This window comes from Natator depressus, chromosome 1 (assembly GCF_965152275.1).
Source record: "Natator depressus isolate rNatDep1 chromosome 1, rNatDep2.hap1, whole genome shotgun sequence".
In the NCBI taxonomy this organism is placed as follows: domain Eukaryota; kingdom Metazoa; phylum Chordata; order Testudines; family Cheloniidae; genus Natator; species Natator depressus.
The window spans coordinates 265,534,828-265,560,513 of record NC_134234.1 but is presented as its reverse complement, the minus strand read 5'-3'; the positions used below and the strand labels follow the sequence as shown (position 1 = coordinate 265,560,513).

At 42.1% G+C, this 25,686-nt stretch overlaps 2 protein-coding genes across 2 annotated transcripts in view; one reads left to right on the top strand and one right to left on the bottom strand.

Annotated features, from left to right (window-relative positions):
* CCDC38 (coiled-coil domain containing 38) overlaps window positions 1-956 on the bottom strand; it is a 38,558-nt gene extending 37,602 nt beyond the window's left edge. Inside the window, exon 1 of the mRNA XM_074941872.1 lies at window positions 393-956. The gene's annotated coding sequence lies outside the window, so the exon portion shown is untranslated. The remainder of the gene's footprint in view (window positions 1-392) is intronic.
* Window positions 957-2,838: 1,882 nt separating this feature from the next.
* On the top strand, window positions 2,839-25,138 carry AMDHD1 (amidohydrolase domain containing 1). Its single transcript, XM_074941874.1, has 9 exons — window positions 2,839-3,402; window positions 12,601-12,707; window positions 14,529-14,593; window positions 16,197-16,474; window positions 20,309-20,534; window positions 21,532-21,656; window positions 23,531-23,624; window positions 24,282-24,442; window positions 24,870-25,138. The coding sequence occupies exons 1-9, from the start codon at window positions 3,266-3,268 to the stop codon at window positions 24,973-24,975; spliced, it is 1,299 nt and encodes a 432-aa protein (XP_074797975.1). The 5' UTR covers window positions 2,839-3,265; the 3' UTR covers window positions 24,976-25,138.
* The last annotated feature ends 548 nt before the right edge of the window (window positions 25,139-25,686 follow it).

Below are 25,686 nucleotides of genomic sequence, written 5' to 3'. Positions count from 1 at the left end.
TGTCCCTACCTCACAGTTTGTCTCACCTGAAGAAGGGTTAGCTCAATAAGGCACATCCAAGAAGCCTAGCACACCTGCCCCTTTTTGTGTATATAAACATATAAGTTTATATACATAAAAATGTGTTGATATTATTATATTTTAATCTACATGTTACAAGAAAAATATTGACAAACTGGGGGGAGTCTAGAGAAAAGCAACAAAAATACTCAGGACCTTTATATGAAAAAAAGTAAAAGAACGAAGCAATGACTAAACAGGAGAATGCAACTGTAGTCTACAAATATTTTATGGGCATACAAATTAAGGAAGAAATGATGTACTGTGATCTACAGGGGTCTGCCTAAAAGCAAAAAGTTGAAACAAAGAAGTGGAACATTTAGGATGAATACCAAGAAAATCTTCCTGCCGGTGAGATGTGTTAGGCTGTGAACCGCCTAGTGAAAGCCATCACACCACGCCTGGGGGAGGTCGCCGTGAACTGCGCCATCCCCGGTACTGACAGCCAGTTGCGACCTGACATGGTAGTCACCGACGAGGCCCAGAAAAAGATCATCCTCATCGACATCACGGTCTCCTTTGAGAACAGGACCCTGGCCTTCCGCGAAGCCCGAGCTCCTAAGCTGGAAAAATACGCCCCTCTGGCCGACACCCTGAGAGCGAAGGGCTACGAGGTGCAGATGGATGCCCTGATCGTCGGAGCCCTGGGCGCTTGGGACCCCTGCAACGAGCGTGTGCTGCGGACCTGTGGGATCGGTCAACGCTACGCACGGCTCATGCGGCGCCTCATGGTCTCGGACACCATCCGATGGTCCAGGGACATCTACATTGAACACATCACCGGCCACCGACAGTAGCAGGAGGTGTGAGCCGGTACGACATCGTGCATCAACTATGGGAAAGGGACTGAGAGACTTTTTCCATTGGACCATATGAACTGGAACCATAAACTCACTGAACATTAAATCCCACCAAATGAGGGTAGATCCATCCCCATCATCGTATCCACTCATTATACTCCACACCTGAACATAGTCATTATATGGACAACATACCCCCATATCACAATGTCTGTACTTTGACCGGTTAAACTTTTACCCCCAATCTGGGAGATTGCAGATTACGTATTCTTTACGCCACCCGTTCCTAAACCGAATTTCACACCCCTTGATACCTTATTCCCTGATAACCAGAAACTTCTATGCTTAAACTCTGTACCGTTTTCTTTTTACTTCAACATTATCTTAATGGAATTATTATATCTGGGGAAGCTGGGAAAGCCCAATTATTCTGGACTTCTAAAAGTAGACTGGACAAAGCACTAGTATATGGGTGGTATGGAACAATCCTGCATTAACAGGGAGATGGGGTGGATGATCTAATAAACCTCGTCCACCTCTAAGTTTTGAGAATGTTGTAGAATCCTGGAAGATGATTGGCTGGCAAGAAGGTACATTTATATTGACCTGAGGCCTTTGCTGATGGCCCTCTCCATTATCTGCTGAATTCCTTGCCATCCCATTCATGTTGCCCTGAACAAGAACGAATGATAGCTATACGTGATATGGTTGGTGGTAATCATTTAAGAAGGTCTCTGCCCACCAACAGCACAAGGAGAACATGGCGAAAGATTTTAAACTTAAGTACTTAAAGTTAGATTTTGGCACTTAAATAAAAATTGCCCGATTTCCGGAGGTGTTGAGCACCCGCAGAGCTCCAATTGACCTCAGTGGAATTTGTAAGTGCTCAACTCTTCTGGAAATAAGGCCATTTTCATTTCGGTCTAAATGTGGAATTAGAAACCTAACTTTAGACACCTAAGTTAGAAGATTTTGTCCACAGCATTATATTGTTCTCTTTTCTTTGAAGAGAGGAGAAAACCTAAAATGTTCATTTTGTGAATAAAAATTCCTGCTAAAATTCTCCCGTCTCCAGCTCTATAGGGGGCAGTAAAATAGAACATTTCTTTTTAATCTTGGTGGAAATCAGTTAAATGATAATTCCTTAACCAAGTTTGGCAAGCGGCATCAGGCGCACACGGGGCTGGTTTCTGTAACTCTGGGTGAACATTCCAAATTAAGAACCAAAACATTCCGGGCGCCTCAGTCTAACTGTAACATGAAAATAAGCCGGTGATATCTGCATTTCCATTCACACCACAAAGCTGGATTAACCGGCCACTTGTGGGATTTGCCTAACAAGGGAAAATCTCCAGCTGACACAGAGCCAGTGTAGGACATGTGGCCAGAACCCGCACTTCCACTCTAGCAAACCCCAACCGGCAGATTGGCCCCACTGGGGATATTACAAGCCAGCACCATTTGCAACAGCCCTTCTGGTGGTGCTCTGAATTGCAGTAGAGGAACCCCTACCCGAACCCAGGCCTGACACATAGAGACACAAAGAGACACACAAGTACACCCTGGGCAGCACCATTAACAATCAAGCCACCTAAGCCATCCCCATCCCCGCTCTTCAGCAGAGCCCGGCCCCAGCCACTCCTGAGGCCTCAACCCGGGCTTGCTGACGACAGTGGGGGTGCATTTAGTCCCGCCTCTCTGCAGTTTTCAAAGGGAAAAGGGACGTGTAGCTAACGACGGGCTGGGAGAGGGGGAGGCCGGGCGGGAGCAGGACACAGAGCACCAAGGGGAAGGGGGGGAAGCTCCCCCCGCAAACCTCAGCTCCCCCCAGAGCCTAGACACACACGCGCGCCGCCCCCCGCCCCCCCAGCCGCAGCTCCCTCACCGGGCGACGGGGCCAGGAGGGGCGCAGCCGAGCACAGGGGCAGCCGCACGGACGGGGACGGGGCCCTGCCTGGAGACTGTTGAGCAGAACGAGAAACGCCCCCGGCCCCGCGTGCCTCAGCTTCCCTCCCCCTCCGCGCCCGTCCCGCGCCCCGGGGGCCAGGAGGAGCCCGCGCGCCCTCAAGCCAGCGGCAGCCCTTGCAAAAGCAACGGCGGCGGCCAGGGGCTTTGCAGACCCGGGGGCTGGACCCTTCTCTGGCCCCGCGCAGTCCAGGAGCTTCCAGCACCGGCCCCTCCGCCCGCAGGGTGGCAGCGCTCCGGGTGGCAAGAAGCCAGCCAAGGGACTCCATTGCCAGCGCTGCCCCGCGCTCGGCCGCTGCCCAGGAGACTTCGAGCTGAGCGCGGGCTTCACCCGCCCTCCAGTCCGCTGGGCTGCTCCTGGCCTTGGTTGCCTCTGGCTGCGGCTGCTGTGCAGGTCCAGGGTCTGCGGGGGCTGTCGCCGCCCCGGTATCTGCCCCGACATGGCTGGCGAGCACAGGCTCTTGCTGGACAACGCCCAACAGCTGGTGCTCGTCTGCACCAAAGGCGAGAAGTACCTGCTGCAGGCGGGCATGCAAGACCTGGCCGTGCTGGACAATGCCAGCGTGGTGATCGGCACGTAAGTCCGCTCTGTGAGCAAAAAGAAAAAGGAGGACTTGTGGCACCTTAGAGACTAACCAATTTATTTGAGCATAAGCTCTGTGAGCGTGTCCCCTGAGCCCCCGGCGAGGCTCGGTCCTGAGCAGGCACCTGGCATGAGGCAGCCAGATCTGCTCTCCGTTGTCCTGGGAGCCCTCGGGTTCAGAAAATAAAGTCTGGTGCATAAAGTTCTTCCGTACCTCTTTAGAAAAGGCAAATTCTTCAGTTCTGCAGGCTCGCCTTCAATTCAGACAGCGACCCGGCATTTTGGTGTGATCAGCCACAAGTGTGTTAGAATTACTGTGATTCCACTGAAAAGGAGGCTTTTTATTTGAATCCACAATAAAATTTTACTCATTGCTTGTTGCTGAAAATAAGGAAAAAATATGTTATTCTTTGTGTTGTGGATTAACTCTGCCGAGAAGAAAAACTGCCGACTGGAATCCAGAGTCTTAGCTTTTTAATCAAGGGGGATTCCAGTTGAGAAACAAAGTTACTTTGCAAAAAGAAAAGGAGGACTTGTGGCACCTTAGAGACTAACCAATTTATTTGAGCATAAACTTTCATGAGCTACAGCTCACTTCATCGGATGCATACTGTGGAAAATACAGAAGATGTTTTTATACACACAAACCATGAAAAAATGGGTGTTTATCCCTACAAAAGGTTTTCTCTCCCCCCACCCCACTCTCCTGCTGGTAATAGCTTATCTAAAGTGGTCCCTTTCCTTACAATGTGTATGATAATCAAGGTGGGCCATTTCCAGTAACCTATTTCCCCTTGTTTTTTCCTACACACACCGCCCCCCCCCCCTCCTCAGAGGTTCTTGTTAAACCCTGGATTTGTGCTGGAAATGGCCCACCTTGATTATCATACACATTGTAAGGAGAACGATCACTTTAGATAAGCTATTACCAACAGGAGAGTGGGTTTGTTGGGGAGGGTGGGGAGAAAACCTGGATTTGTGCTGGAAATGGCCCACCTTGATTATCATACACATTGTAAGGAGAGTGATCACTTTAGATAAGCTATTACCAGCAGGAGAGTGGGGTGGGGGGGAGAGAAAACCTTTTGTAGTGATAAACACCCATTTTTTCATGGTTTGTGTGTATAAAAACATCTTCTGTATTTTCCACAGTATGCATCCGATGAAGTGAGCTGTAGCTCACGAAAGCTCATGCTCAAATAAATTGGTTAGTCTCTAAGGTGCCACAAGTACTCCTTTTCTTTTTGCGAATACAGACTAACACGGCTGTTACTCTGAAAGTTGTTTTTGTTACTTTGTTGTTTTTAAAAGACAGCCATTGGCTTAAGTGTGCCAACACACTTGTGCCTTAAGTTGCTATGCCTAAAACTTCAGTGTCGGAGTGCTGAAGGTGAGACAGGACACACAAACTCTTTTTAAACGAGTATGCTGAAAAGTAAGGTAAATTCTGGAATAATTATATTCTTGATACTTAGAAAATGATTTAGACTCTGATCCTACAAAAACTTAAGCACATAGTTAACTTTATGCAGGAGTAGACCCACTGATGTCTTTACTCAGTGTGTAAAATTAAGTATGCGAGTAAGACTTTACAGGATCAGGACCTTAAAGTTAACATAAAAGGTAGTGTTATAAGAGGAGCAATCATCTACATGTCAGTATGGACTAAGCCAAAATTTGTAACTAGATCCATATAACACCAAGATGACATTTTTAAAAATTCTGAAAGATCTGTGAAATTTTGTAAAGAGACATGTTAAAAAGCATAGCTTGTAAGATAATTTAAAAGTCTGGACTCATAAAAAAAGTCTTGATAGTAGTGAAAGAAATAGAATGTATATTTTAACTTTGTAAGTCAGTTGTGTTGCTAATTTTCTTTGACAAACCAGGTCACACGGATAGTCTGACCAGATGAAAACCTGCCTTTGAAAATCTCAAAATGTAAAACATGTTTATAAATGTTGTTGCACATCAAATTGCTGCAACCTCACTTTCTAGGTCTCCCATCACCATAGCTGAGCAACAATACAAAGTTGCATAAAAGCTGAACAGCATTTTAAAGTAGCTTAAAATAGTTCGTAAAAAGTCTATCTCCAGTCTATCTAGACTCTGAGTGTATACTTTTTACATAAAAATAATTGGCTATTGTGTGTGCTGTTAATTTACGATGTTGCCTTCTGTTTGGGATGTTTTGTTGTGACTAAGATGCAGAAAATGTTTGAAGAGATTACTGGATTCTGTTATTATTTATTCAGGGCTTGGACTATTTAATATCCAGGACCTGGCTTTTAAGATTATTAAAAGAAAACATGTCAGCTTGTTTGTTGACAATGTTGAAATCAATTATATTTTTTTCTTCTAATTGTTTGACTGTCAGTATTGACTTTATTTTCCCCTCTGTGTTGATTTATTTTTGTCTCAGACTATACAACGGGTGAAAAGGAGATTATGATTTGTTTTAAATTAATCTTTCATAATTTTGACTACCTCAGTCAACATCCCTCTAACTCTTCTCTTTTTCAGACTAGTCTTTCTAGGCAAGTCCTGTCATGTCACTGACCACCCTTTCTGCCCTCTCTGGACCTTTTCATTCTCTGCTTTACCCTTAAGCGAAGTAACCTGAACTCAATAAAGTAATTTAAATCAGGATGTATCATTGTTTTCAATATTACATTATTTTCGTTCCCTTTTTAAAATGCTCCCAATCGTCCTATTTGCCTTTTTAAACTGCTACTGTGTATTACACAGATATCTTCAATGAGCTGTCTGTGATGAGTCTCAAGTCTTTTACTCCAGTGGCTCTAAAACTGTTGAAGGGAGAGGAGACAGTGTAGAATTAGGGTTGCCAAGTGTCCAATTTTCAACCAGAACGCCTGGTCGAAAAGGGACCCTGGTGGCTCCGGTCAGCACTGCTGACTGGGCCATTAAAAGTCCGGTCAGTAGCGCAGCAGGGCTCAGGCAGGCTCCCTGCCTGCCATCATTCCGCGCGCTGCGTGCCTCCCAGAAGCAGCGGGTTATCCCCTGCTCCAGCTCCTACACGTAGGGGCAGCCAGGGGGCTCCACGCGCTGCCCTGCCCCAAGCCCGAAGTCCTGGCTCTGCAGCTCCCGTTGGCCAGGAACCACAGCCAATGGGAGCTGCGGGGGCAGCACCTACAGATGGGGCAGCCTGCAGACGGGGCAGTGCACAGAGCCGCTTGGCCGCAGCTCTGCATAGGAGCCAGAGGTGGGAAATGATGCAGATTCCAGGAGCTGCTTGAGGTAAGTATTGCTGAGAGCCTGCACCCCTGATCTCCCTCCTGCATCCCAACCCCCTGCCCCAGCCCTGATCCCCCTCCCACCCTCTGAACCCCTCGGTCCCAGCCCAGAGCACCCTCCTTCACCCCAAACCCCTCATTCCAAGCCCCACCCCAGAGCCCGCACCCCCAGCCAGAGCCCTCAGACCCCCTCACACGCCAACCTCCTGTCCCAGGCCAGAACCCCCTCCTGCACTCCAAATCCCTCAATCCCAGCCCGGAGCCCCCTCCTGCACCCCAACCCCCATATCCCTGGCCCCACCCCAGAGCCCGCACCCGCAGCCGGAACCCTCACCCCCTCCCACACCCCAACCCCCTGCCCCAGCCTGGTGAAAATGAGTGAGTGAGGGTGGGGAGAGTGAGCGACAGAGGGAGTGGGGATGGAGTGAACGGGAGCGAGGCCTCAGAGAAAGGGCGGGGCCTCGAAGAAGGGCGGGGCCGAGGGTGGGGCAGGGGTTTTCCATTTTGTGCGAATAGAAAGTTGGCAACCTTATGCAGAATTGCCCCACCACCTCCAAAGCCCCTGGAAGCCCCTCCTCTAAAGTACCACACGATTATGGGGGAGAGAAGTTCCATGACCAGTGTTTGGCCAAGGAAAGTCTATTCTTCCCGGTATCATCCCTGTGGGAGTGAAAGCTAACCTTAAATACATCAACTCTTGCAGATTCCACTTCATGCTATTTACATCCTCCAAGGGGGCAAGTGTATCCTTCAGGTGTAGGCAGGGAGACAATGGCAGCAAGATTCTTCTGGAGGACAAGAATGCTCTGCAGTTACTGACTGAAGGGATGCTGTACATTTGCTAACCCACAACAGTGCAGTAGTTTTAGTTAGCTAAAAGAAAATAAAAACTACTGTTAATCATTAAGCATAATTAATCCCATAGTTGGACCCTCCTTCCAGATAATGTTATGGTATCCACTCACACTGAGTATACCCCTCTGAGGGAGGGAACCCCTTGTATTGGGAAGAGACAGGTAAGACTATTGGGGGATTTGATTATTAGAAATATAGGTAGTTGGGTTTCTGAGACTGGCAAAACCACATGGTAAATTGCCTGATGGGAGCAAACCTCTCGAGACATGTAGATAGACTTATGGGCAGTACTGGGGAGAAGCCGGTGGTCATAGTACATGTAGGCACCCATGACATAGGGAAAGGTCCTGGAGGCCAAATTTAGGATGCCAGAAAACAGATTAAAGTTCAGGACCACAGTTTCTCTGAAATGCTCAGTTCCTCATGCAGAGGTAGTTAGACAGGCAGAACTTCAGGGTTTCAATGTATGGATGAGATGATGGTGTTCAGAGGAGGGATTTATGTTTATTAGGCACTGGGGAATGTTTTGGAAAAGGAGGAGCGAATACAGGAAGGATGGGATCCACATAAACCAAAACAAAATCAGATTGCTGGCATGTAAAACTAAAAAGGTAGTAGAGGAGTTTTTAAACTGAGGGCTGGGGAAAGCTGACAGGTGCGGAGGAACACGCTGTTGGAACAGACACATCCCTTAAGGGAGGATTTATTGAAGGGGATATTCTATGTCCTAGTAAAGAGGAGAGGATAGAAGTTGATAAAGTACAGATAGGAACTGAAGAGAAACAGTCAAACGAAAGAGAGTCCGGTTCAATTACATCACATGAACGCAGATAACTAAATACTGACAAATTTTATAATGCTTGTATACAAATGTGAGAAGTCTAAATACTAATATGGGTGAACTTGAGTGCCTGGTAGTAAATGAGGATAGTGACAGAATAGGCGTCTCAGAAACTTGGTGGAATGATGATGATCAATAGAACATGGTAATACCAGAGTACAAAATATATAGGAATGACACTGTAGTTTGCAATGGTGGGGGAGTAGCACTATATATGAAAGAAAACATAGAGTCAAATATACTAAAAATCTTAAATGAATCAAAGAGTACCATAGAATCTCTTTGGATGGAAATTCCATGCTTCAATAAAAAGAGTATAGTAGAATATACTACTGACCACCTGACGAGGATGACGACGGTGCTTGTGAAATGCTCAGATAAATTAGAGAGGCTATAAAAACAGAAAACCCAACAATAACTGGGGATTTCAACTACCCCCGTAACAACTGGGAACATGTCACTTCAGGAAGGGGTTCAAAGATAAAATTTCTGGACACTGTTCATTACTACTTCTTGGAGCAGCTAGTCCTGGAACCCACAAGGGGAGAGGCAATTCTTGATTTAGTGCTAAGTGGCACACAGGACAGGTCCAAGAGGTGAATATAGCTGAACCACTCGGTAATAGTGACTATAATGTAATTAAATTTAACATCGGGGGGGAGGAGGGGGAGAATACCAAAGAAGCCCACCATAGGAGCATTCAGCTTCAAAATGGGGAACTACACAAAAATGAGGAAGCTAGTTAAAAAGAAATTAAAAGGAACAGTCACAAGAGTTAAATGCCTGAAAACTGGATGGAAAATTTTAAAAACACTGTAATAAAGGCTCAAACTAGATGTATACCCCAAATTAAAAAAGAAAAAAAAAGTAAAAGAACAAAAAAACCCACCCCTCAATCGTGGCCAAACAGAGTAAAAGAGGCAATCATAGACAAAAAGACATCCTTTAAAAATTGAAAGTCAAATCCTACTGAGGAAAATAGAAAGAAGCATAAACTCCGGATAGTCAAGTGTGAAAGTGTAATCAGCCAGGCCAAAAAAAGAATTTGAGGAGCAACTAGCAAAAGACACAAACATTAAAAGCAAAATGTTTTTAAGTACGTCAAAAGCAGGAGCCTGCCAAACAATGAGCGGACGCACTGGAGGATCGAGGTGCTAAAGAAGCACTCAAGGAAGACAAGGCTGTTGTGGAGAAGCTAAATTCATTTTTTGCATCAGTCTTCATCCTGCATCAGTCTTCATATCAGTATCTTCGCATCAGTCTTCACATCCTGGAGAGGATGTGAGGGAAATTCCCGCACTTGAGCTATTCTTTTTAGATGAGAGATCTGAGGAATCGTCCCAGATTGAGGTGTCAGTAGAGGAGGTTTTGGACCAAATTGATAAATTAAACAGTAATAAGTGACAAGATCCAGATGGGATTCACCCAAGAGTTCTGAAGGAACTCGAATATGAAATTGCAGAACTACTAACTGTGATATGTAATCTATTGCTTAAATCAGCTTCTGCACCAGATGACTAGCAGATAGCTAATGTCATGCTGATTTTTAAAAAAGGCTCCAGAGGTGATCCTGGCAATTACAGGCTGGTAGGCCTAACTTCTGTTCTAGGCAAATTGGTTGAAACTATAGTAAAGAACAGAATTATCAGACACATACCTGGTAGATGAACACAGTATGTTGGGGAAGAGTCAACAGTTTTTGTAAAGGGAAATCATGCCTCACATATCTATTAGAACTATCTGAGGAGTATCAACAAAGATGTGAACAAGAGTAATCGAGTTAATATAGTGTACTTGGACTTTCAGAAAGCCTTTGACAATGTCCCTCACCAAAGGCTCTTAAGGAAAGTAAGCACTCATGGGACAAGAGGGAAGGTCCTCCCATGTATCAATAACTGGTTAATAGAGTGGAAACAAAAGATAGGAATAAATGGTCAGTTTTCACAGTGGAGAGAGGTAAATAGCAGGGTCCCCCAAGGGTCTGCACGGGAACAGTACTGTTCAACATATTCATACATGATCTGAAAAAAGGAGTAAACAGTGAGGTGGCAAAGTTTGCAGACAATACAAAATAATTCAAGATCGTTAAGTCCAAAGCTGTCTGCAAAGAGTTAAAAAGCTCAGAAAACTGGGTGACCGGGCCACAAAATGGTAGACGAAATTCAAAGTTGATAAATGCAAAGTAATGCACATTGGAAACCATAATCCCAACTATACCTACACAAAATGATGGGGTCTAAATTAGCTGTTATCACTCACCAAAGCGATCTTGGAGTCATCTTGGATAGTTCTCTGAAAACATCCACTCAATGTGCAGCGGCAGTCAAAAAAGCGAACAGAATGTTGGGAATCATTAAGAATGGGATAGAAAATAAGAAAAAAAGTATCATAATGCCACTATATAAATCCATGGTATGCTCAAACCTTGAATACTGTGTGCAGTTCTGGTCTTCTCATCTCAAAAAAGCTATATTAGAAATGGAAAAGGAACAGAGAAGGGCAACAAAATGACTAGGGGTATGGAACAGCTTCCATATGAGAAGAGATGAAAAAGACTGGGACTTTGCAGCTTAGAAAAGAGACAACTAAGGGGGGATATGATAGAAGTCTATAAAATCCTGAATGGTGTGGAGAAAGTGAATAAGGAAGTGTTATTTACCCCTTCAAATAACACAAGAACTAGGAGTCACCCAATGAAATTAATAGGAAGCAGGTTTAAAACAAACATAAGGAAGTACTTTTTCATACAATGCACAGTCAACCTGTGGACCTCATTGCCAGTGTATGTTGCAAAGGTCAAAATTATAACTGGGCTTAGAAAATAATTAAATAAATTTGTGGAGGTTAGGTCTGTCCATGGCTATTAGCCAAGGCGGTCAGAGATGCAACCCCATGCTCTGGGTGTCCCTAAACCTCTGACTGCTAGAAGCTGGGACTGGACGATAGGGGATGGAGCACTCGATAAACTGTCCTGTTCTGTTTATTTCCCCTGAAGCATCTGTCTCCCGCAACTGTCAGAAGACAGGATATTAGGCTAGATGGACCATTAGTCTGACCCAGTATTGCCATTCTTATGTTCTTATGGCCATGAAATTCTGTCAGAAAAATGGAAAGTTCAGTTATTGAGTGAGATAGGGGGAGGGGGTCTTGCAATGGTCAAAATTAGTATGCTTGACAGGTTGAGTGGAAAATAGCAAAGACCTGAATGTCTGATGAGGAAGAAAAATGTATTGATATAAAATAGCTCATCCAAGTGGAAAATGTAACCTTTGTAATGGGTCAAGTTGCATAAGCCCTCAGGTAATGTGCGTCAGAGCTGCCAGCTCAGCAAATTAAAGCTGCCTGAGCAGAACTGCAGCATATGCACCAAATGTACAGAGGGGAAACTAACTACATACCCTCTACTGTTGCTGTTTTTTCTTCTCTCACTTTTGGGAATGCACACCGTGTCTTGGTACACTTGGTAAGATTCCTGTAATGGTCACAGCATTTTCCAGGCAAGAATACCACTAAATTCATGCATGGAGATTGAAATAAGGGAGCTGCTATGTGATATTTAATTATACTAAAATATCAATAATGGAAAACGACATTAGACCAAGGCCTTAAATCTTACATGTAATATATCATTTTGTTGCCAAATGAAAAGCATCAGTTAATGATTTCTCTTGTGGCAAAAAGAAAATCAATTTTTTGGTCATCTTTAAAATATATTTTCTCTTTCTCTGTTATAATATACATATATATGGAAAACAGGATACTGGGATAGATGATGGTCCATTGGTCTGACGGGGCATGGCCATTTTTTTCTTCTTACGTTCTTATTTCAGTAACATAACAACTTGAGGATGCTGTTGATTTGGTAATAAGAATATACTGGGCTAATGAATACATTGGCATTTGCCTTTTGAGTTACAGGATACATACAGATATTACTTCACAAACAGAAAGGGCCCGCAACTTATCATCCTACGGCAACCACGCTGGCAGGGCATAGGGATGACCCAGGCTTCGCAGACACCTTGAGGTCCATAGGATTTCCTCATAGATCTCAAGGCATCCACATGATTAGCAAACAATCTTCCCTGTCCATTTTCAGAGTCCTGCAGACAATGACCCCATCACTTCTCTGAAAGGGTGATGCCTCAGGAGCTCCTAAATACAACTTGCTGAGTTTGCTTTTTAAACAAATTCACTCAGGCTTGTTTGTGCATTGTTTTTTTTGTTTTTTTTTTTTTGCAGAGATGGCTGCGTAAAAGCTGTAGGCCATGCAGATGCTATTCGCCAGCAATTTTCAGAAGCATCATTTGAAAAAATAATTGACTGTTCTGGGAAATGCATATTGCCAGGTTGGTGTATTTTCTTAACATTAATAGTGCAAATCAGAATGGCTGACCGTGTGTATAGACAAAGCACAGGTTCCTCAGTTAATCAAACACTCCCCAAACTTCTTTTCTTTGTAGAGGTCAAGCCATACATAAGTTAGGCCCCTGGTATTTGAGCAACTAACTCCTCCCCTCACATCATCCCCAGGCAGTTGAGACCATTAACAGTGCCTTTGCTCTCCTTCCGGAGATTCAGCTTGAATCAGATGAAGGGCAGGGCCTTCTTGGTTCAGAGACCAATTCTATGCAACTCTGAGAAGGCCCCTTGGACTACTCCTCTGGCCATCTACAATGCTTGTTGCAAAGTCTATTCACGTGGGCCTGTTTACTTTTGTCATTTTCAGCTATTCTTTCTCCTTGGGTTATTTATTTTTCTGTTGGCCCATTTTTGGTTTGGCCGAGTGACTGGCTCTCTCTCAGCCACGTATTTGTTTTCACTGTTATTTTAACTTTTGTAAAGTGCCCAGATATAAAATACTATGAACGTCTCTTTTATGTAATACCTGAAGGCCTAGATTGGCACTTCACTGGAGCCCTGAGTAAGGGGCAGCATGTAGCTATTTCCACCCCTCACCCTGTTCTGGAACAGTCCAAGCAGGTAATTGTGACTATAAAGGGTCACACAGGGCTATTCCTGGCTTCCCTCTTGCTCTGAGGGAAAGGAATCTGATGAGGCTCCATAGATTATAAGGGCAAAAGGGACCATTGTGATCATCCAGTCTGACCTTTTGTGTAACACAGGCCATAGAACTTTCCTGAATGAATTCCTGTTTGAACTAGAACATATCTGTTAGAAGAACACCCAGTCTGGATTTTAAAATTGCCAGTGATGGAGAGTCCACCACAACTCTTGGTAAATTGTTCCAATGGTTAATTATCCACTACTCTCCTATTCCAATAACAAGTTACTTCCCACTCCATGCTAGCTCAGGTGAGCTAGTTGGCATGTTGGAGTGGCAGAGTCAAAGCTCCACAAATTCCCCACCCTTTTCGTTCCCCTCCCTGTCTACTTGTGGCGCCTACTCTCCCCACCCTGCACACAGACTGGTGATTTGGGTCAAAGTCAATGGGATTTAGGCTCATAAATTACATAGGCGCTTCTGAACATTTTACATAGTGTAAAGTAAATCAAGTGTCTTGTATTTATGAACTGGCATTTAAGCTGCTAGACATCTGTGTTCTCTGACACGGACTCTGGCACTCACCCAGACTAATTTCACAATCTTAACACAGGGAAAGCTCCCACTGAAGTCAGTGGTCGATTGCTAGGATAAGTGCCACAGGATCAAGCCCAATATATGCAGCTTGCACTTTTAAAGGGACATCAGCATGAAATCTAGTCAGTTGTTTTGAAGTTAGTTGGAATTATTTCAGGTATACACCTCCTTTTAAATCCTCTTGCCAATTTTCCTGTTTTTAAGAAATGTTTCTCTCTCTCCTGTTACTGTGCAAAAGACCCAGACAAACAAAATGGGAGCGTGACTGACAGACTTACTATACAGCAGAAACAGTTTAATTCTACACTGAGTGCTGCCAGATAGACTAAAACGCCCTGAAAAAAAAAAAGATTTTTTTTCTTGATTATCTTCATTATAGTAATCATAGGTGTTTTTTGCAATAATATAAGGTAAAAACATTTTTCAAACAGAAGTATGGCGTAGCATGGGTTTTTTCTTCAGTTGATACTGTCCCTTTAATTTGTCTGCACTTTCTCAAGTTTTTCCTTTTCCCAAACAATGAAATCTTGCAATATGTATTTATTTTATTGTTGTTGGGTTTTTTTAGGTTTGGTAGATGCACATACCCATCCAGTGTGGGCTGGTGACAGGGTTCATGAGTTTGCAATGAAGGTAATTTCACATAATTACAGAGTTGTTGGGGTTTTTTTCTCATCATATTTGCTTTCATACACAACAATCTCTGCTTTCTCTACACTTCTGTTTCTCATCTCTGGAAAGTAAGATCAGTTATATCATATGTAATTTAGGATGGGAGAGGGAGCAACGGCTTTTGGAGAGCAAGAACAGAGAAAGAGAGAGGGTTGAAGTCAAAGGAAAAGAGATGGGGAAACAAGGACCAAGAGGAAGAAGGAAAGAGAGAGCAATCCAGTGGCGGAGGGGATATGAAATAGGGGAGACAGAAGTAAGAGAACAAAACTTATAAAAGGGAGATAAAATGATAGTGAGGAAAATGAGAATGAAATTGGGAAATGAAAAAAGAAAATGAAGGGATTAAAGAAATGAAAACCTTATAATATAAAAGGTGAAAATTATTTTATTTACTCATACACCTAGAATTTGTTTCTGATGTAACCCAAATGGGGGTATAGGATGGAGATGAGGGCCTACGATGGATTGCCAGAAGTTTGCATTATGGATGGGGAGGTTGGAAAGCCCAAGTGGACATGTCAAGTCTATATAGGATGGAGGGAAGGAGGAAATGCGAGCACCTGAATAGCTTTGGAATAAAATGTTTCCAGCTCTGCAGTGCTTGTTTTTTCTGTGGCATGTTTTGTTTTTGGAATATCAGGGTATGATTTCAAATTGGGGGTGGGGGTGATTAATTTATGGCTGTTTATATGTTACTGAGATTGTACGGTCTTCGGGGCAGGAACTGTTCCTTACTCTGTTTGTACAGGGTTTAGCACCGTGCAGCTCCATTCTCTGTTGGCCTACAGGCAACAGTGTAATAAACATGATTAATATTTAATAATAGGGGTGTCACACCGGGTGTGGTGGCACGCACCTGTAATCCCAGCTGCTTGGGAAGCTGAGGCCCTCCTACAATGGACACTCTTGTCCAGTTTTACTGGAAGAGGCTGTGTTAAATACTTACTTCAGCACTGAAATAGATTTTTGTTTTGTTTGTTTTTGCAGCATGACATCACTGGCAGAGTCTTTTGGGGGCCAGATTCAGCACTGGTGCAGGGAACGTGTCTCCCTATGTAGTCCCCTATATGATCTAAGGCAACCCCGAGTGCTGCCCTTACTTGTGCCTTGTGCAATGGCAGTGAGGCAGAATTTCTATGTCACTAGCCCACCCCAAAACACCAGCTGCTCCAGGGAGGTGCAATTGTTCACAGAGCTGTCTCTGAAGCTCCCAGAGAGTCTCCTGCCATGGAGGTATTCCTTTTCATTGCTTTGGCTGGCACAAAGGGGCTACGGCCCAGGGGGGAATTTCCATGTTACCTTTTCTCATCAACTTCATCTCCACTTCAGTTCCTTTTTTCCCATGAAAATGAATCTGTGATGGCAGGCCAGACTAGGGCTGATAACCTCTTCCAGACTCAGGGGAAGGAAATCTTCAGGAAGATCCCTTTATGAAGTTTCCCCCTCCTAGTTCCATCACTGGGATGTTTTTTCTGTCCCCTCTCTACTGTGAATTAGGCCACATGCACCTCACAGAATCCCTTGATGAAGGTGAATAGAATACTCATGAGAATTTTGTTTTTAGCTGGCAGGTGCTTCCTACATGGATATTCACCAAGCTGGAGGGGGAATACATTTTACTGTGGAACATACCCAGAAAGCCTCAGAAGAGGAGCTGTTCAATACTTTCAAACACCGACTGCTGCGTATGCTCAGAACAGGAACCACTTTGGTCGAATGCAAGAGTGGATATGGTTTAAACCTAGAAACCGAGCTTAAAATGCTCAGGGTGATTGAACAGGCTAGACGGTTACTGGATAGCAACATTTCCTCTACATACTGTGGAGCTCATTCTGTGCCTAAGTAATGCGATTTATTTTTTTCTTGTTCTTTTAAACAATAATACTCTCATATTATTTCATAAAACATGAGTGCAGCTCCTGAGTGAATAAACTACAAATTGGTGGCAGATTATACAGAAATAAATGAGGAGCAACAGCGCCAGGTGTGGGGTGAATCTGCAGCAGAATTTGGCCTCCTCACACAGTTTGTTTGGTGGCTTTGAGGGTTCGTTTTTTGTTCTCCCCAAAATGGCAACAAAGTGTACAATATTAGAAATAACAGCATTCAACAAAGTAATGCTTTCCTAAACTGAACGTAGAAGTAAGTGAGGGAGCATCCTGGTGTGGTGGTGGTCAGTTATGAAAAAAGCCAGACTATTAGGTTTTAAACAGAAATCAACTGGATTCAGCCAATAGGCATGTAGCCATCCTTTGCGGTTACCAACTCCAAGCTGTATGGAAGTTTTCAGGAACTCCTTTTCAGAAAGTCTTTCTGCTTGGATTTGCTACTGCCATCAGACCGTAAACTGTCTGTTTTTCATTTTAACTAGCTAAGAGAAAACAATATTATAATACTTAATCATCAGAAGTTTTAGTATAACAACAACTTGATGTGCTTCCATTCAACCAGTTAGTCACTGTATCCTGTGAGTGAGTGTGAGCCCGGGGTTTAGGTATTACTGCCAACAGGAAGCACAGTCTGGTTATCTAAATAATTGGATTATTAGCACACATTCTGGATGGTCAAAACAACCCACTATTTCTCCTTTAATAGTTTTTTTTTAATTTATTTTTATTTCCAGTGAAAAAGATAACTACTTGGATTTATGAGACTTCACTAAATTACGGTTAAATGTCATAAAGAATGACAGCAGATGTCCTGGACAAATGGTCTTGGACAAATAAAAGTAGCACATTTTGACAAACTGAGAAGTGGGCCTGGTGAAAAACAGACGTAACAGAAGAATGCATAAAAATGTAGAAATCACATACAACAATGCCCTAAAATGATGCACCTCCAAGAGCTCACTGCACAACAGCACCTACCCATCTCCCTTTACATTCATGTCAGCTTCTCCTGCTTTAATCAATTATTAACCTATTTCGCCTAGATTTAGTATGTTCTTAAACTTCTCATAAGAAGTTTTTAAGGGTGGATTTTTTTGGTAATTTTATTTTTTAATCAGAATTTTTAAACAAAATTTTTTCAGTTTCTCTTCAGTGGGTTTTTTGTTGTTTGTTTTTTAAACCTGGAGAATTTTGACCAAAATGGTCAAAAAGCCATTTTTTGTCAAAAACATTTTTTTAACAAAATCATTTCAAGCTGCTCTAAAAATTAATCAGTTGGCATTCCAGATAGCAATAGTTTACTTCAGAATAGCCCAGGTGTTATGCAGATACAAACTCTCATTGTCAACATGTGCATAGTTTCAAGCCTCAGGGCCTGATTCTGCTCTCTGATGATGTAAATCAGGTCTAACTTCAATGAAGTCAGTGAAGATTCTCTTCTGGTTTACAGCAGTGTATCAATCAAGTCCTGGGTTTCAGAAAATCATCAACTTTTAATTGCCTGAAGCCAAATCAGTACATGGCACAGTCTATGGTGACCCAGTTTGGGCTTCTTAAGAGTTTCCTCAGTTCTGTTTACAATTCCTGTCTCTAGAAGTTTCCAGTTCCTGAATTCTGCAGGTCTGAGGTCCAGACCTCAAATGCTTTACACCATAATGGCTGTTAAACTGTTGTCTTCCAAGACCTCTATCTCAGTTCATGCCATGTTTCTTTCATCCGTATATTCCACACAAAAAAGGTGCAGTTATGTATAAATTATAGAAACTTTTAAACAAAGATAAAGAACTAACCTCAAAACCACTGTCTCTGTTTAAAGCCTTACACTTTTATACACATCTGTTATAAAACAGCACTTATCCTTTGCTCTAGGCACTCCTTGATCATTCTTAATTATACAGATGTAAAATAGACCACTCCTATAATACTCCTTAGGCTAACGTAACCAAAGCAAAATCTTACCATAAATCTTATGATCTTAAACCATTTCAAAATAATTTCCCTTAATCCAGAGTAAAACCATGGCATAATGTCACCTAGTTACAGTGAGAAATGCTCATTAAAACCTTCTAGAGCTGTCACAGTAGCTGTTACAATGCAATTGTGTAACATCCTGTTAAGTCATGTTCTTGCCAGTTTCTACATTTGTGTTAATGTAGTATCACATCACAAATTATGACCACTAATGGCAGAAACATCACCAGAGGTTCTTTGCGCCAGCCAGTGTAGTCAACTGTTGTGATTTTATAGCGAGTCTTGCAATATTTGGTATTTTCCAGGTCCCGGAATCATGAGAATCTCAGCTTTTTGCTTTTTATTAAGTTTCCAGCCTTCATGGTTACAGAAAAAAGTTGGAAAACCATAAAGGCTCAAAACCCAGAAGGCACACAAAAATCCACCATATTATTTTAATCATGATTTTTAAGTCAATCTCATGATTTTTGGGATCCCTGGCTCATGATTTATGAATACTTAGTGTCAGCAATATTTTCTACACTGGGCAGACATTTTGAAAGTGAATTCCAATGCCGTTTATTAGAACGATGGAAGTTTTTCAGTGTGTCTGTTTGCAGGCATTACAGCAAGTAGAACAAAAAGAGTAGAATCGTACCTGTCTTTCCTCTCTTTTCTAAAGGCTCTTTAGCGTTAATCTTTAATCCACCTTCCTCCACAAACTGCTGAGCCAAAGGAGGAAAAGAGAGAAGGCTGGACAAGGCAAAAGTCAAATCAACCCCAACAACTGTTTCAACAAGTGAACAAAAGAAAGGCAATTGGCTAGAGTCTGTTCTGGTTCACAGCCATGCAACCTCATTTGTAAATGTGAGCAGAATTTGACTCCTTGACATTATTGCCATTGTAAAACTCCAACAGACAACTCCAGACGTCAAACATATATAGCATGTGTACAGGGCTGTGCAGTGTTGTTTTTGTTTGTTTTACAGTGGCTGAATTAAGGGCAGAGATGTCATTGCAGGTCTTTAGCCTCAGTAGCTATAATTATTATTTTTCTGTCTCAAAGGTACAAAGAAATAAAAAGCCCTATATAGCTTTTTTTAAAAAGGCCATTACTGATCTCCTATAGGCAATCTTCATGTACCAATGGCATTCCAAAGTGGTTGTGACAGTCACAGCAGCATAGTCCCTTGCTGGAATGCCTCGATAAGACAAAACCAGCTCTCTGTGACTGTGAAGGACTAAAAAAAAGAAAAGAAAAAAAAAAGTAAATTTAAACTCAGTTTTTTGCTGAATGCCCCTGTTAGCTTTGATATTTCTGGTCTCTACCACTTGAGTTATGATTTTTTTTTTTAAGTGTCTGCAGGTCACTTTTAAGGATAAAATGTAAGCCATTCAGAATGTATAAATAGAAAAGAAGAGGAATGTTTTTTTAAAGGGCAAAAAAAATTGGTTGGCGTCTAAAGAAATCTGACTTACAAATAAGAGGATATAGTATAATCCTTTAAAAAGGATATTAGAATTAAGTCATGTTTGTGTTATATGAATTACAATATTTTTCCTCTTGCATTGTTGTTTTTAAAATTTAAATAATAGACTAGTCTTAAAAACAAGGCAGCAATTGAAGTAAAATTCAGTGGTGTAGAAATGTTCAGACACATTAGCAACAAAGATAAAAATATATGGTCAACTGTATTTTTGTCATATGCTAAATGTCTGAGGGTTTTTGTATATACACCTTTTTTAACTAATATAGTTATTACATACATGAATTTAGAGTACTCCAAGGTTCAAAGATAAATCATTCTGTGTCTTTATAACATTTTCTTTTCATTAGAGGGAAAAATGCTACTGAAGCCACAGATGACATTATCAGTAACCATCTCCCTAAACTGAAGGAGCTGAACCTAAATGGTGAAATACATGTTAATAACATAGATGTGTTTTGTGAGAAAGGTGTCTTTGATCTGAATTGTACCAGAAGAATTCTTCAGGCTGGAAAAGGGATAGGGTTACAGATCAACTTCCATGGTGATGAACTCCATCCAATGAAATCTGCAGAGGTACTTCTTCATTCTGTATGCATTTAAGCCATTTTTGCTTTTGACTTGCCTTTGGGAGAACTGATGCTCTGAGAGATTTGCAATATTCCAAATCAATATGTTGTTCTAGAAAAGTATGATAAGCAGTTCGTGAAATAAATCGCAAGTACCACCAATGTGCAAAGTTGATGAGTTAAAGATGTGGAACCTTGACCTTTATTGGTAACTTGTCTACTGGCTTTTCAAATATTGACTTAGCTTATCCTCTGGTAGTGAGGTCAATAGGAAAGATGGATATCTGTGACCCTGTTCATTACTGGTACAAAGTATAGATTTTGATACACTATTTTAAAAAATATTTATTTTTCCTCAGTCATGCAGTTCATATCTTCCCAACAGTACAGACATTCCCGCTGGCAGCATCAAATAACAGCAATTCTGTAAAGGGGTGTCAGGGTCCATACTTCATCATCATTTGAGCAGGGCCTCCTTCTAATCCTCCCTCATTAGTCTGCCAACGCTTATTTTTGTTGTATTTGGAGAGGATCGGTCTGGACCAATATAGAATTCTTTACAGTGGGTAGCTCTAGAATTGCATAGGTCAGTTGCTCCATTTCCTTAAGAATATCAGTTTCCACCAACTCTCTTCTGCACAAAACCTATTTATAATTTTATCCATAATTGTACAATTGTTTATATTCATTGAGACAGTAAAAAACTCTGTTCAAGGCATCAGTCTGACCAGATTCTTTTGATTACATTTTTAAAAGGATTAATAGCTTTCACTTAACGTTAATAACTTCATGAAAGCATTACTGCAGTAAAATTTGTCTTAAAATTACTTATTCTTTAGAGATCACTCTTTGAATTTTTTAAACAAGGGTTTTGTAAATAGGCCTTAGATAGCATCCTAATGAATTGTCTGTCCAAGCAGATTGATAGTAAGAACGTAGCTTCAGTGATTCATTGGTATCTGTTAGTAATTTTTCTGTTAAATCTTTCATGATAATCCACTTAGCTTGGAGCTGAACTAGGAGCCCAGGCTATAAGTCACCTGGAAGAAATTAGTGATGAAGGCATCGCTGCAATGGCAAGTGCAAAGTGTGCAGCTGTCCTTTTACCAACCACTGCCTACATGCTGAGGTAATGCCATTTTGACAGATTGGAAATTACAGCCAAAACTAACAGCAGGAGCATGCTTTTGGCTCAAGATTCTCATATTTCAGAAGGTTCTATCGTCCTTAACTTAGTCAGGGACCACGGGAAATGGCCACACCCGTAAAGAAGGCTAGATGGGCCTCCATACATCTTACTTACTATGGGGTCCCATAAAATCTAGTCAATGCCCTATTTCTGAGATGCATTCAGATCGGTCCCCAGCAACCCAATCTACAATAGGTCTTAACCTATCTGATGCATTAACTAAAGCAGCTAGGCATTAACTGAAGATATCACCTTGCAAACTGGATTTGTTTTCCGTAATCCAAATTTTATTTGGAGTATATACATTTGCTCATTTGCAAAAGTTTCTTCTATATCTGACTTAAGGAAATGGATGACTAATCGCCTAACAAGCTGAAAAGGGTGCGTGTAAAATTTTAGCAATTTTGTTTAATTTTTACCCAGGCAACATCAGGTATTTTCTCAAAAGCTCTAGTTGCTTTTGACAGATATTTAACATACAGATCTATAAACACCAATTAAATGAGCAACCTCTTTGTGTCCACAAGTGTATGTCTACACTGCAATCGGGAGGTGTGACCAGGGCCGGCTCTAGGTTTTTTGCCACCCCAAGCAAAAAATTTGCTCTCCCAAGCTCCGAGAGCGCAACTGTCCAAGCAAAAAAAAAAAAAGGGGGTGGCTGGAATGCCACCCCTAGAATTGTGCCACCCCAAGCATGTGCTTGCTTTGCTGGTGCCTTGAGCTGGTCCTGGGTGTGACTGCACCGAGGAGGCATGACTGCAGCGTGGTAGGCAAGTCCAAGCTAGCTTTTGATTGAGCTAATGCACTAAAAATAGCAGTGAAGCTGCAGCAGCATGGGTGGTGCTTTGGGCTAGCCCCCTGAGACTCTGAGGGTGTACTTAAGCAACAAGCCCAGGCTGCCACAGCTTCCCTGCTATTGTTATTTGAGCTGGCTAGATCAAAGGTAGCGCATCTTTGCCTAAACGTGCTGCAGCTGAACCTCCCCATTGCAGTGTGGACGTATCCTAAATTAACTAACAAAAAACTGAAAATCAAAACCAAACAATATCTCCATTGTTGTGTCAGAGAACCATTTGAATTGGATTGTTGTTTGTATATCACCTTTCCATTCTCATACAAAAACTCTCTGTGATTCTGCCAAGAAGCCAAATTCAGGATTGAGGACGTCATTTGACTAGCTAATACAGGGCCAGAGGCACTGAGCACCAGAAGAAGGGTCTGATACTGAGAAGTGGGGAGTACCTCCAATAATGTGCTGAACATCTTCACCTCCTTTTGACTTCATTGGTAGGGTAGCTGGGAGTACTTAGCACCGCACAGGATCAGGCCCCCATAGCTCTCACTGGCTGCACTGAGGATTGTAGTTGTTCAGTACTTCACAGGGTTTGGTCTAAAGAGTCCAAGCTGTGCAGCTAAAGTATAGGACAACAAGCTCAGTTTGACCTTTGTTAGCAGCTCTTTACTCCTGCAGATCTGTGTATCTAAGAAATATGGAAGGGGCAGGGGAAGTGAAAAAAGGGAGCACCAGCACCTAAACAATGAGTCAGGTCTTTTATATCACCGCACTAATTTGAGAGTGTCTGCCACCAAAATTACAGCAGCTTCAAAAGCACAAGGTACCAGATTCCAGCTATAAAATCAATGGGGTTGCAGGTGGGTAGCTGAGAGCAGAATTTTGCCTCTGGTTTCCAACATGATAAGCTAATCTGGTTACACCCTGTATACAAACCCAATAATACATGGATTTTTTCCTGGTGTACTTCAAAGCGTAATAGCTAAATGTACTGTATTGACAAATCTGTTCTTTTTCCTAGACTGAAGCAACCTCAAGCTAGGAAAATGTTAAAAGAAGGGGTTATAGTTGCTCTTGGCAGTGATTTTAACCCTAATGCATACTGTTATTCAATGGTAAGCCATTCTTAATGCATATTACTGCACATGAAATGGTTAACAGTCTTCTACTGTCACAACACATGGGTAGTTCTTGCTCACTTAAAGGGAGTCTTCTTAATAACGAGACAGAGGGTCAGATCTTCAGCTTAGATCAGCTTAGACCAGGGGTTCTCAAACTGCGGGTCGGGACCTCTCAGAGGGTCGCGCAGTTATTACATGAGGGGGTCATGAGCTGTCAGCCTCAACCACAAGCCCTGCTTTGCATCCAGAATTTATAATGTTGTTACATATATAAAAAAGTGTTTTTAATTTATAAGGGGAGTCGCACTCAGAGGCTTGCTATGTGAAAGGAGTCACCAGAACAAAGGTTTGAGAGCCACTGGCTTAGATGAATTACACCAGATGAGGATCTGACTCAGAGTATTTTCTCCAGAACCACCTCTAAGGCCAAGAGGCTCATGTTTTTCACATCTGCTTTGGGAGGCTTGGCCAGTTACGGAGGAGGAAGGAGCATCCTGTGTTCCCAGTTCTTGTTTTAGAATGGACAAGATGCAGGAGACCAGTTACCTGTGTCAGCCTGCTTGGGGGCTTTGGGCCTCCCAGCGTTACAGAATGGGCAGATAGCCTATTTCATTTTGGTAACTCCTCTTTTCCCCTTTATTTTTGTATTAGCCCATGGTAATGCACTTGGCCTGTGTAAACATGAAAATGTCAATGAAAGAGGCTTTAGCAGCTGCCACCATTAATGCAGCTTATGCTCTTGGAAGATCCCATATGCATGGCTCTATAGAGAATGGCAAACAGGGAGATCTCATTATCATTAATTCATCAAGGTATGTACTTAAATTGTTGTTTAAAACCTAATTTAACAAAAGGGGCCTGATTCTCCACTGCGTTGCACCTTGTGGAGTCACTTACACCTGTACTTTAGTAGCATTTTACACTGACTTTGCACTCATTTTCAATAGGTATAAATAACTCCAGTGGAGAATAGGACCAAGATTTTTAAGATTATATACTCATAAACCCTAATACCACAACTATTTTGAAAGCACTTATTACATGGAAACAGTACAAGGAATTCTATACTGATTTGTGCATCTGCAGCTTACTGTCTTACTTTAATACTGAGACAAAGGTTCAAAACATAATACTTGCTTCTCGTGATTCAGGCTGGCCCATTTGTTCAATGTATGCTCTGTATGTGATCTGTTTTTGTGAAAATATTAACATTACATAAATGTTTTACTGTCTTTTTAGATGGGAGCACTTGATTTACCAGTTTGGGGGACATCAAGAATTGATTGAGTATGTTATTGTTAAAGGAAAAGTTATCTACAAAAACGAAGGAATTATGGGCTACTAAGTTCTTACTGAAAGATGGTGATAATTTAGAAGGATATTAACATCAAAATGATACTGATTCAGTTACCCAAGAGCAACAGACAACTTGCATTTCTATTTTACTGGTACATTATTTGTATGCTCAGCTTATTTGCTCTATATTGAAATAAAGTTTACTAAGCATTTCCACTGAACCCTCGTTCATAGCGAATGCAAACCTATTATTTATACCTTTAACATAAGGCATTCTTGAAATAGAGACATGAAACAAAGAGAACAAAAATACCCTACAAAGGCAATGAGCTAGTGTTCAGATTCAGGTCAGATTTATAGACTAGAGTAAAAAGAAAAGGAGTACTTGTGGCACCTTAGAGACTAACCAATTTATTTGAGCATAAGCTTTCGTGAGCTACAGCTCACTTCATCGGATGCATACTGTGGAAAGTATAAAAGATCTTTTTATACACACAAAGCATGAAAAAATGGGTGTTTACCACTACAAAAGGTTTTCTCTCCCCCCACCCCACTCTCCTGCTGGTAATAGCTTATCTAAAGCGATCACTCTCCTTACAATGTGTATGATAATCAAGTTGGGCCATTTCCAGCACAAATCCAGGTTTTCTTCCCCCCCCCCACACACAAACCCACTCTCCTGCTGGTAATAGCTTATCTAAAGTGATCACTCTCCTTACAATGTGTATGATAATCAAGGTGGGCCATTTCCAGCACAAAT

Bases quoted from the DNA above. Each gene is read 5' to 3' on its own strand.
- AMDHD1 (XM_074941874.1), top strand. From the start codon at position 3,266: ATGGCTGGCGAGCACAGGCTCTTGCTGGACAACGCCCAACAGCTGGTG. The intron at 3,403-12,600 runs GTAAGTCCGCTC...TTTTTTTTGCAG, and splicing joins GCCAGCGTGGTGATCGGCAC to AGATGGCTGCGTAAAAGCTG. The intron at 20,535-21,531 runs GTACTTCTTCAT...TAATCCACTTAG, and splicing joins ATCCAATGAAATCTGCAGAG to CTTGGAGCTGAACTAGGAGC.